We start from the raw sequence: 12,327 nt of genomic DNA, 5'->3' as shown, positions 1-12,327 counted from the left end.
GACCCGGAATCCTTGCCGGAGTTAAAATCTTCTAGGGCTTGCTACACGGACCTAGTTCGGTAACTAATTTCAGTAACAATTTGAAGAAATTGAAGGGTAAGAGAGCGAGAGAGAGAGAGTACCATCCACTCCTCATCGGGGAGGGTGGTGATTGAAGGGCAGTCTTGGGAGTTAAAGAACTGAGATGCTTCTCTAACAGAGAAGAATCTCGGGAGTACAGAGTGTGGGTGAAGAAAAGGAAGTAGATGGAAGGTGTATGGAAATGATTTTTTTTACCCTTTAAAGGTGGTCATGTGGATAATACGTTACCTACTTAACGGAACGGAAGAATATATGAAAAATTAAAAAAAATTAATAGTAATGTGCAAATTGATTAATTATGAGAGTTGATGGGGGAAAATTGGCCAAAATTAAAGTTGAGGGGGAGAATTGGTCAATCCTTACAAGTTCAGAGGGGTAAATTGATGAAAACATCTTTAGTATTAAAATATTAAAAATAATGTTTACCGAATTGACACATTCCAACATGGAATGTTCACGTGTCTGTTTGGAACGTGATGTGCTGGCCGACATCCGGAGCTCAAAGGGTGACGAAGTCATAAAATGCGATTGATGTGTAAAAGTGAGAATAAATTTGAATTTTAAATAAACTAAACAAGAGTGCACAACGTGATTAGGTGGTACTAAAAAGATAAAATATAAAAGCTAAAACTTTTATGTGGCAACCTTCAAACGATTTGATGAGGTTGCTCACATCTTTAGCGATTGTATTTTGACAATTATTTCGTCACTAAAAGTTTATTTTATTTGGAAAAAAAAAAACGTGAAAGAGAAAATTGTAGCAATTGATATGGTTACCTAGCTGTAAGCTTTGAAACAAAATAAATAAAAAAAATTGTTTAATTTACTATATTGCTCCTAACTTTTATTTTGGTTATTTTTTTTTAAGTTTCATTGACATGTTAATTTTTGGTTTTTTCACTTTCTTTTTGTTGACCAAGAAAATTTTGTTGATATGTAGTTTAGATTTTGTAGATGTTTAAAATCTTGTAATGGAAAGAGAAAACTTAACAATGCGCTTAAATATTCAATGTGCTTAAATATTCTTTTGTTGTTGGGAAAGTAATGTGCTTAATTAAAATTTATTTTGTTTTGTTTTGCCGCGATGTATGAGAGTCAAGAGTGACTGGTGTGGGATCGGAGTATGGTCAGTGAGCTCTGGGAATAAAAGTGGAAGATGCGTATTTCAAAGTCCTAATTCGTACAGTAGAATTTCTCCCTTGTAGAATATTGTTGTATCAAACGAAAATTCCGATCCGAATAATCAAGAAATTACAAACTAAGAGAAGCGACTTAAGGTTTTTTTGTCATAGCAGTGTGTTCGCTCTTTTGCATTCAGGTTTGAATAAGTTGTAGTTTAAAATGTTTGTCTTAAAAAAATCAGTAACTTTCATTTCTGTAAATGGGGGGCATAGAATCCCAGTGAATTCTTTATATTTTTACTCCAAAGTAATTCTCAAATTCTCGTTTGAATCAGGAAGTATAAGGTTAAACCTGCAACAGTAATTCTCAAATTCTCGTTTGAATCCCCTTCAGACTTTACTGTCCGAGCCTAAGAATCAGGAAATTCTTATCCTTGGTTTGTGTGAAAGAGAGATCGTAGCTTTTGACTTGTGTGAGATACATCAGCGGAATGAGTTAATGTGGACCATCAGATTCAATATGAGTGGTCCGGATTGTCTGGTTCTTGAGCTCCGGACAGTGAGGTCTCGGGAGGATCCCTTCCACATCCCCACCTTCCGCTGCATCACTTCCATGAATACACTGGTACATTCAAGTTTGCAATGAATTCTCTCTTTTGCGTTTATATGCATCAAATGTTGCAGGCACCTCTCTCAATCTCAGCACCAGAGCACAAGCATCCAACTGTCATCACTCACGATTCAAACAAAACCAAGAGGTTTCTGTTTTCCAAACTGCTCTCGTCCAGAGCTCGGAAAGCTTGCAGCCAATGTTCCAGCGAATGTCAACAAATGTCTTCGGCAAATATGATATCGAAGATGAATTGGACTGCAAAAAGAAAAAGAAAAGGTACCAGTGAGACTGTGAGAGCATGATTTTAGTACTTCAGTGTCATGAGTTAAAGTTGAAAGAAATGACGACTACATAAAAAAATAAACAATATGGAAAGGACAAATACACAAAGTAAATAATTATAGACGAGAAAACATAATGAGATAAATAGAAATCAGGATGTTTTAATCACATGGATGATGGGATCACGAAGGTTATAGATGATTGGTATCTTACCTTCCTCCCTGGGGATGTTAGGCTGATCAACCAAGAGCTGCTGGAGCGCACCCAAATTGCTGGCACTGGGAAATTGATGAACGAACATCAAGTACATAAACTTAATTCTTAAAGAAGAAAGAAATATGCGGAAATATAACCACGATAAGAAATGGCTGGCACATCTGCAGATTGCACCTAAGCTCCAAACTGTATCAAATTTATAGTAGATGTGTAACCGTAAAATAAAAGGTTATAGCACACTGGAGGTTGAAATATGGTTCAGTCTGCTAATCTCAGCACCCAAAACCCCTGCCCGGAAAAGATAGAGTCGAAGCTCAGAAAATGAGAAATTCAAGTTATAGAAACAAGTAGATAAATAAAAAAAGGGTGCCAGCAAGGGAGTAGAATCTCAAAATAGATGGCTTTTGGTATTAACAGTTCATTCTCCCTCGATGTTATACGTTAAAGAAGAATAAGAGTAAGTTGTATTACATAACACCTTCCAAACTAGAACAGACTCTCTTCACATTCGAAAGGATCAAGTTCCTAAACAATCAGGAAGGTAAAATATCAGTTACGGTCAGAAGATAAGTACTTCGCACACCTGGGTTTCAAGGTAAGTTGTGAGAGTGCTGTACCTGTAACCAATGATGACTTCAAAAGGTACCTGATAACGGAAGGGGAAAAAAGAAAAATATTCACAAACTAGGTTAACGTGATGTCGAGTGTCGACCCATATATAACTAGAAAAAAAGGTTTAGTTACATTGGTGCGTGTGTGCGTGCGCGTGGGAGTGGGCGTGTGCATATGCGTGTGTGTGCGTGCGTGTGCAGGAGAGGACCAGATACTTTTGCAAGAATTTAGATGAACTTTCTAGAACACCTAATTACCACTAAGTCGCCGAATTTATAGGAATGAAATCTGGCAATACCAGATTTGATATCTCAAAGCTAACACACAACAATTTATCATTTAAGACATATAAAAGTTGCATACTCAGAGCAATGCATGTCCTGAAGAAGCATAAGCCCATCCAAGCAATCCGCAAGACTGGGTTTTACACCAACTCGTTGCTGCAGTTGTTTTACACTCAACTGACTAGAACCACCGCCTTTTGCCATCTGCCCACCATCGCGATGAATCTTCCCGAGAGACAATACAATAACATGAAACTCTTCCCTGAAATTAATAACAGAAATTCAAAAAATTTCCCCCGTTTTCCACCTAAAAAATGCTAAATAATCATTATAAAAATTGAAATACTAATCTATAAAATGACTACAACAACAACAACAACAACAAAGCCTTTTCCCACTAAGTGGGGTCGGCTATATGAATCCTAGAACGCCATTGCGCTCGGTTTTGTGTCATGTCCTCCGTTAGATCCAAGTACTCTAAGTCTTTTCTTAAGGTCTCTTCCAAAGTCTTCCTAGGTCTTCCTCTACCCCTTCGGCCCTGAACCTCTATCCCGTAGTCACATCTTCGAACCGAAGCGTCAGTAGGCCTTCTTTGCACATGTCCAAACCCATTTTGTGTACGTGTTGATGCTTCACCGCCCAACATTCTGTGCCATACAGCATCGCCGGCCTTATTGCCGTCCTATAAAATTTTCCCTTGAGCTTTAGTGGCCTACAACGGTCACACAACACGCCGGATGCACTCTAATCTATAAAATGACTACTAACAATAATTAATATGCAAATAAGCACCGGCTGCTATGCTTTCAATTGGAATTATCATGGTTTAGGACTAAAATGGATACAATTGTAGCTCACACAAAATTAGCTACTATAAATAAATTTCAATTACAAGAAAGAAAGAGAGAAATAAAAAGAGGAAAATTACATGGTTTTCTTCATGGAGAGCAAGATGTTTTGCAACGAGTCCATTTGCTTTGCCAGTAGTGCCTCTTCAATGCTGACAACATCTTTCAAACAGCCGTAATTCTTGGAATCTTGAAGCACCTGAGAAAAAAAAACACACACACAAACAGACACAACTTGTAAATTAGCATAGCCAAATTAAGAAATGAAACCCAAGTTGTAAATTAATAAAGGCATGTTAAGAAATGGTTTTTAGTGGGGTTTGTTTGTTTGTTTAAATAATAGATAAAGAATTACTGTGGCATATGGAAAAAGCAATTGGATGAGAAGGGGGGGGGTCGAGACCTGCAACCTCTGGACGATGGAGGAGGCGTTCCTGAACTGCGAAATCAAGCGAGACTGAAGCACGGCCCAGCTGTCCATCTCATCCCTCACCTTCCTGAACCTCTGCTGATACTTCTTCACCATGGCCTCCATCCCCACGACACCAAACTCCACAGAGAGAGCCAGAGACAGACTCAAAACAGGGTAGTCGAATCCAAACTAGGACTAAGAGGAGCTTAAATTTCACTACCACAACACAGTAATATAGCACAAGATTAGAACAGCACACCAAAAAATCACAAAACTAGCGGTAAAGCAGAATCGATTCTAAAATTAAAAGAGAACAAAAAGGAACTAGTGCAAAGTGTATGGGAAATGAACTGAAGAGTTTTCAAACTCCATTTCAGATTTAACTTTGGATGTTCGAGTACACTGCAAGTGGCAAGTGGTGGATTGCCCTAGAGATTAAGGCTTTCTTCTTTAACCCACTATGTCTCGGGTTCAAACACTCCCCCCCTTAGTGTAGATTAGAGTAGAATATCGCTTGTACTCTCAAGTAAATTGCAAGTATATTATTGCACTAATATTCTAGACAAATGCAGAAAATAGGAACTGAAGAAACATGCACAATTGAACAAACCCAATCCAATTCAAAGTATGTCACAGAAACAGAGAAACCAATTCAATAAAATGCATCCAACTGAATGAATTTGACAACAAAATTCAACAAAAATTATGAAATTAACAAACTTGGAAGAAAAACAGAAAACCCAAGAAAAATATTCCAAAACAGCCAAAACCCAAGACCCACGATCAAATGAACAAAATCCAATTAAACAGAGAGGGAAAAGGACGTGGTAAAGACGAACCCTAACCTCAAGAGTGAGTTGTTGCAACACTGAAACGATAGCTAACGTGGGTTTTCAGAGTAACACTGCCTGAGCTTCGGGTTTCAGTTTTCTGAAAGACTGCACGGGTTTCTTCTCCCGTTATATAAGTTTTCCTTATTTATGGAATTAAAATATGAGATTATATAGTCAACAAACTAAGATTCGGTAAAGTATTATGAACTATTTATCTATTTTTTTACAACGGATTAAGTAAACAATTTTAATATTAATTAATTTCAATAGTAATTTATATATAAACCATGTCAATTATAAACATAAATTCGTGAATCGAATATATGTATAACTCCCCCTCAATCTTTAAGGGCCAAAGAGTTTTTAATTTTGTTTGTTACACCCAAAGGCCACCGTCTCTACTTTAGTGGTACCTCAATTAGCATCAAGAGTAAAAACTTAAGACACTGTACCAATTAAGGCATGTTCCATTTATATTGGGGTGGTCAGTGGTCCAACACGATACTCCTCAGATCCTTTTGGTGAGGATCCCGAAAGATCAATATATGATGTCAATTCATTGTATATTGTGCAATCAATTTTTATCAGATATTGTTTGTATTTAATTTTAAATAAAAATATTTAAAATGATTTCTAATCGCACGATGTATGATGAACGCATATAATTCACGAATCTCCAAAATCCTCACAAAGAGGATCCGACGAGAATCCGGATTTGTCAGTGGTAGTTCATGACTCGTTATGTGGGCTGGCATTTGCAAAGACAGTTCCCTCGTTGATTTCGATTTTGGCAACACAACTCTTTGCACCGAAGGTTGGGATCGATGTCGCATCCACAGCGAGTTTTGTTCCGTTGGTGGTGGAAATCCGATTCTTTGAATGCGGTTAATCTTAATACTGCAGGAGTGTTGGTTGTGGAATGCAATTGTCCATGTCGTCCGTAACTTCTTGCTCTTCTACATCAACTCACTTCGCAGTTTGTGCTTCGAAGTGCCAATCAATGACGCAGCGGCCAAAAAAGATAGAAGAATGATAAGCGTCAAATCCGACATCAAAATACAATTAGATGAGTCCGGATCCTCGCCAAATCCTTTTAATGAGAATCCTGAAGATCCGTGAATTATGTCCGTTTATCGTACATCGTACAGTCAGAAATCATTTTAAATATTTTTATTTAAAAATACATAAACAGTACTTATCAAAAACTGACTGCACGATATACGATGAACGAACACAATTTACGGATCTCAGGATCCTCACTAAAAGGATCCGGAGAGGATCCTGTTGGCAATTAGATCTCATGCAAACTTGGAACTTGCAGGAAACTAGAAGATGGTTATAAAAAATAGTAGAGGAGAATAAGAGAGAGATCATAACATGCATTCGATCAAGCAAGCGAAAACCCATCACTAATCTGAAGAAAACTAGAAAAACAAAAAACAAACCAAGAATAAAAATCCTTATTCAAAAATCTAAACCCTTTACAATCAGTGTTTTTTCTTTACCACAAAATTGATATTGATATTGACCAGGCGAATTCAGTTGCGGCTACATGCTTCTATCTAGCTGCGGTTCGATGAACTTGAACGACCGGTGACTGAGACGATGGATGGGGACGCATAGGCCAGCCAAGGAGCGGAGGCGAATCTGGGGGTGATGCATCTCGACTAGGAGAGAAGAGGCTCAGTTCCACGAAGGGTACCCTAGAAGAACCCTCCTCCTTTTCCATAGTACGAAAAGAAATTGATCCACGCTTGGCTGATACATCGGAGTCTCTACAAGGGCTGATTCCAGAACTTTCCTCCATATGACTCTGGTTAGCAATGAGAGAAATGGTGTCATTCTGATCATCATTAACTCTCCTACTCTCCAAGTCCTGTAAACTCCCAAGGGCTAAAGAATCCGCAACTGGGCAGTAAACAAGCATGCATATACACACCCCAGCACAACATAAAAGTGCAAGAAACGCCAAGAAAGCAAGAACTTCAAACTGAACGTGCTCTGGTTTAGATAAAACAGAGAAACCAAGCAAAGTAACTCTTAACGGAAGGAAACTTGAAACCGAGAATATCAATGTATAAACTCTCTTCTGCAGACCTTTGTTGATGACCAATTTTAAAATCCGCCTTCCAAGCCAAAACAAGTAGGCAGTTAGAATGATTGCAAAAATCCCAAGCACGATGGTGCTCAGCAAAGGGTAAGTGCAGAAGGCAACATGATCAGTCTTGTTCACTGTACTTGTGAAGTAGTCAGGCAATTTATGTAAACTGTCTTTCTTGTGGAGTTCGGGTCCAATTAAAATAACAAAGAGCTGAAGAGCAACCAATGGGAGGCAAAAGAAAAGAATGTAACCAGCTGTTTTCCCATTCCACTTTCGGCTTAGAATTCCTGACTCCATTGTCTGCAAAGGCGCACGAAGTAGGAACACAAGGGTCAGGAATAGGCATGGTTCCGCAAACCCAAGGTTTGAGACAATGTAACACTTGCAAAGATTCTCCTGCCATTTGAAGTTAAGGGCGTTCAACACTCTCCCCTGACGTCTCAACAGACTTAAACGGACAACTTCACCAAAACCCCACCAGATTGCAAACAAGATGAAAGTGATTCGGATAATCCAAGGGCCACTGAAATAACTCAGCTGAATAAAACCCTGATTATGAATGCGAGAGCGAAAGTAAAACAGGTAAATAATGCAGAAGAGACCAAGAAGGGTCAAGAGGGCAACTAGACATATGGTCAACACACCGAGTGTATCGGCAGCAATTCTCGTCAGGGGCATTACCCGAAGCACAGATTCCACGCATGCTATCTGCCAGCATGGATACGATGATCCTCTGGTAGTGTAAACGCTTCCTTCTCAGAATTAACGAAAACTACCAAAGCAGTTTAAATAGTAATACCAGAAGATTCTCATCGAATTCATGGATATATCTATTACTGAAGTTGATGTTTCCGAGACATTCCCTGAACAACCATATAGCACCAACACTATCTGAACAATGTTGGGCTCTTAGGTTGATATCGTGACCCACACAACTGCAACAAAGATGGAAGAAAACCATGATCACACAAGGATCTCCAAAGATTGAAAAAATATAAAAAGTTATGGTCATAATCAACAGGACTTAGATAACTTAAACTTTAATTAAACAACAAGCTGCACCAATAAAAATTATAATTCTTATACCCAAAAGAAAAGATAAAAAGGTGACACATAACCAGCCTCATGTAAGATTGTCAAAGCATCATACGGAGAAGTGCAGAACACTTAAAGAGGAAACATGAAAACTACTTTTTACTTGGGGCAAATAATAAGGGATTACAGATTCTACGAATTTGTCAGATCTCGCAAGTACCAATTTTGCATGAAAAAATTAGTACAACAGATAATTTTCTGCATCCAGATTCCACAAATTATCAATAGCGCACACTTGACCAATGACTTGACCAAGTCAAAGTGGGCGTGCACCCGTTCAAATATCTACTCTTTGTAATAGGAGAGATCAGTAGATTCCAGATTCAAAGAGAAGCAGCAGGGGTGGAATTTACATCGTTTACGCGACATACTTCCCTCGACATTTTGAGAACTACTTTTGCGCGATTGATGTGCTTTTAAAGCGTACAAATTATCAGTCAAACAACAATACCTCTATTCTAACAAAACAGCATTTGCTCAAACGCTTATACTCCGACAAAAATCACAGGATTGCATCTCACTCTAGGACGCTACTGATATTCTATCGAGCTATATTGACGCGCAAACGAATCATAAAAAATAAAAAAAATAAAAAAACAAGATCAATCAGCAAATAAAACTCAAACCAGGAAGTATAAGGTTATTCATTTATTTAACATCCATTGTAAAAGACCCAAAAACTGGAATATACAGTTTAAATTTATAATCTAGTTTTTCTTCAATTCCTACCATTTCTCAGCAACCAAACAGTCCATAAACATTAAAATAAAATTCAAAATAAACCTTGCACAGACATTATATTCCAAATCCTTTCATGAAGATATTACAAGAAAACAAAATTGACCATAAAATAACTACACCCAGAAAAATTAGAAGAATTTAGAATACCATAAATAGGGCAGCCAAGATGATAGAAACCCCCAAATTCAAGAAACTATAGCAAGAACAAAAATTAGTACGAATTAAAGCAAAAGGGAGATCAATCGAGATCTTACAGAGGCGAGAATCGTGATCTGGTGAAGCCGAACCCAGAATTGCAGAATCGGACAAAAAAATCAGAAAACCCTAACTTGCAGAGAGAGAGGAAGAGATGGGGAGACAGAAGGAAACAGAAGGGAAGGAGGGCGAGAGAGAGAGAGAGAGAGAGAGCGCACTTTAGAGCAGCTCCAGCGGGAGCTCCTGCTCGAGGGACAGGCTCTGGAACAGGGCTTGATTGCCCGAGGGAGGAAGTCCAGCGTTGGCTGGCGAGGGAGCCCGAGCACCCCCGAGCGCCAGGCCCGTCGATTCTCGCCGGCCCGAGAGCCTGAGGTGGGTCTGACGTTAGCTGACGTCAGACGCCTGTTTTAATGTTTTTTTTTCTGTCGAGCCTCGAACTCCTCCAACATCTTGCCGATCTCGTCCACTATCCCATCCTCTCCAGCTCCAGCGGTGGTCACGGTGGAGGAGGAGAAGGAGCTGACGGAAGATTCGGAGCATGCGATTTCGGCACCAAAATTGTGATCTGATGATGCATGCAAGAGAATGAGAGAGATTAAAGAGAGAGAGAGGTTTCAGAAATGAGGGGGGTTGCGTCGTAGAGAGAGAGAGAGAGAAAGGAGAGACAGAGGGCTAGGAAACATGAAGAGTGTTCTGGAAAAAAATGAGAGAATGGTTGTCGGTTGAGTTTGGAAAAATGAAATGGAAAAGGAATAGGAAAAAAGAAAAAGGAAAACAATTAAAAATGATTTTGTATTATTTTATAAATAAAAAAAATACTAATATTTTATTGCCAATTGCCCCGGCTATTCAGTGCAGGGGTGGAGATGCAAAAGACAATTGCCAGGGGAATGCACTATTTATTAAATGCGATTACTGTTCATTGGGTGGATTAAATAGTGAATAGCCTGGGGGGAGGGCTCCTACACTGGAGTTGCTCTTAGGGGAATAGGTGAGTGGGACTTTGTTGGTGACAGGCTGTTTCCAGCTGTGTCGTCCGAGCCTCATGGTTCGAGAACTGAATAGGCTTGCTTCGGCTTCTTCTCGAGCCTACGTGGCAGTCTCGTGGCGGCGTTTACGGTGAGGGTTTTTTTTGGAGGCAGATTGTCTGCCTCGTCTTGTTTGGATGTTCTTTTCATCTTTTTTTTAATTGTACGGTCACGGTTAAGTTATATTAATAATTTATATTCTTATTATTTTTTATTATATTATTTCTATAAAAAATTAATATAAATATTAACGTGATCTAAGTAACTATATAAAATAAGAATGAATAAAAATCACACCCAAACAGACGGGCAGAGAATCTGCCTCCGCTTTTTTTAATCTTTCTTTCTGTTGACGACAATGTCTTCAGGAAATTGGGCGGTAGATCTCAAGTCTCCTCTACACATTTTTTTGTCAAAAAAACGTAACACCTTTGGTTAAAGAATGAATTTATAATTTTTTTTCTTAAAATAATTTTTAAAAAAAATTATGTAGACTATTAATTTAATTATGAACATTTTAACTCAAAAATATTTAGATTCTGATAAATATTGAAAAATCACTAAATTATAAACTCATGCAACTCTACGAAAAAATATGAGATACATAAAATAATTTTTTTTGTATTCAATAAATTTATAAATATAAACCTAAAAAAATACACATATATGGTTAAGCATCCCCAAGAACTTAAGAGGAATCATGAGCTAAATTTGCCTCATAAATGAGTTTTAGGCTTTAACTCATATTTGTCTCAAGGGTTTGAGTAAGTTGAGGTAGGTTTAGAACCTAAAATTTGAGTTTTACCAGTAGGTCTAATAATTTGGTTTGAACTCAATATCGATGAGAATCGAATGGAAAACCTCTTATTTACAAGTAAGAAAAATAATCATTAGACAACATTTTTTTTTAGGTACGACGATAGATTTCAATAAGGAAAAACGTCATTAGTACAAAAAATTTCCACCACACAAGCAACTAATTGATATACTCGTCAAATTTTAAATCTAAAACGAGTTTTGGAGATTCTCAAAATAGTTAAACAAGTCATGGTAAATTGCCTAACGAGCTAAACAATAAGTAACATTATTGCTTGGCGGCATACATGGGTAAAAGTTACTCCAATAATTGTAGATATTAGATGCTATGCATCTTCCACAATAGGTCCAATGAAACACAAATTGAGTGACATATCCTTCAACGTTATAATAATCTAGATAAAGTTACTCTCGAAATTTAGATTATGTAAACCCATTTTTAACGCTAACACCAGACCTTCGATGGCAGCCAAAGCTTCAACTTGAAGCTGAGATGAGACATGGTTGTACTTTTTAACAAAGCCTGAAACAAAATGTCCATGGTCATCTCTAACCATTGCTCCTACGCCTCATAACCTAAGGTCTTCATTCCATGCCTCATCCACATTCAATTTGTGCCGGCTTCCTCCGTCTCACCTCGCCGGAGTTTCTCCTCCTCCAAAAACCTCCTGAGAATGGAAGTCGGTTTGGAAAAGTGACATGGACATTTTAAGGAGTGAGAAAATCCAAATTTCACGATAAATGCAAATGTTCATAGCACTCTCCTGCCAAGTATAAGGTTGATTTCAAAATGGTACACCATTTTTGAACACCGCTTACCAACTCATGCACAAATTTACTTTTGAGTTTTCATTTGCTCCTATAATTCCTTGTGCACAAATTATAAAGAGAACGACGTGCATCGCGAGATAAGATCAACCATTTTAACAAGGAAATATACTCGTATATTGCTTTTAAGAGTTTATGACTCTCGATTAATGATGTATTATTATCGTCATAAGGACCCTTCTCAGCTAATACAAATACTCCCTAGGGTGAACGTGAAGGGT

The 12,327-nt window shown here is 38.1% G+C and overlaps 2 protein-coding genes across 5 annotated transcripts; both read right to left on the bottom strand.

Moving 5' to 3' along the window:
• Positions 1-1,425: 1,425 nt before the first annotated feature.
• Positions 1,426-5,453, bottom strand: LOC126632848 (uncharacterized protein At5g43822-like). Of its 4 annotated transcripts, none has more exons than XM_050303347.1 (7): positions 5,315-5,453; positions 4,461-4,685; positions 4,138-4,256; positions 3,289-3,471; positions 2,931-2,959; positions 2,311-2,375; positions 1,426-2,070 (listed from the first exon to the last, which is right to left on the bottom strand). In XM_050303347.1, the coding sequence occupies exons 2-7, from the start codon at positions 4,590-4,592 to the stop codon at positions 1,933-1,935; spliced, it is 666 nt and encodes a 221-aa protein (XP_050159304.1). In that variant the 5' UTR covers positions 4,593-4,685; positions 5,315-5,453; the 3' UTR covers positions 1,426-1,932. The 4 variants fall into 4 exon arrangements, 3 of the variants coding, with proteins under 3 accessions (XP_050159304.1, XP_050159307.1, XP_050159306.1); XM_050303350.1 differs by having other exon boundaries at positions 1,850-2,070; positions 2,311-2,369; positions 2,897-2,959; positions 4,461-4,689; positions 5,316-5,441; XM_050303349.1 differs by having other exon boundaries at positions 1,850-2,070; positions 2,897-2,959; positions 4,461-4,689; positions 5,316-5,440.
• Positions 5,454-6,744: 1,291 nt separating this feature from the next.
• Positions 6,745-9,652, bottom strand: LOC126632847 (uncharacterized). The gene is made up of 2 exons (XM_050303346.1): positions 9,494-9,652; positions 6,745-8,338 (listed from the first exon to the last, which is right to left on the bottom strand). The coding sequence occupies exon 2, from the start codon at positions 8,079-8,081 to the stop codon at positions 6,861-6,863; it is 1,221 nt and encodes a 406-aa protein (XP_050159303.1). The 5' UTR covers positions 8,082-8,338; positions 9,494-9,652; the 3' UTR covers positions 6,745-6,860.
• Between the last annotated feature and the right edge of the window lie 2,675 nt (positions 9,653-12,327).

The sequence above is a fragment of the Malus sylvestris genome, chromosome 8 (assembly GCF_916048215.2).
Source record: "Malus sylvestris chromosome 8, drMalSylv7.2, whole genome shotgun sequence".
NCBI lineage: Eukaryota > Viridiplantae > Streptophyta > Magnoliopsida > Rosales > Rosaceae > Malus > Malus sylvestris.
The sequence above is the reverse complement of the archived record's forward strand: the minus strand, read 5'-3'. Positions and strand labels throughout refer to the sequence as shown.

Excerpts from the sequence above, each read along its gene's own strand:
- LOC126632847 (XM_050303346.1), bottom strand. The coding sequence starts at position 8,081 with ATGCCCCTGACGAGAATTGCTGCCGATACACTCGGTGTGTTGACCATA.
- LOC126632848 (XM_050303347.1), bottom strand. The coding sequence starts at position 4,592 with ATGGAGGCCATGGTGAAGAAGTATCAGCAGAGGTTCAGGAAGGTGAGG. Across the intron at positions 2,960-3,288 it reads CAGGACATGCATTGCTCTGA|GTACCTTTTGAAGTCATCAT; the intron begins GTATGCAACTTT and ends TTCCGTTATCAG. Across the intron at positions 2,071-2,310 it reads TAACATCCCCAGGGAGGAAG|TCCAATTCATCTTCGATATC; the intron begins GTAAGATACCAA and ends TTCTTTTTGCAG.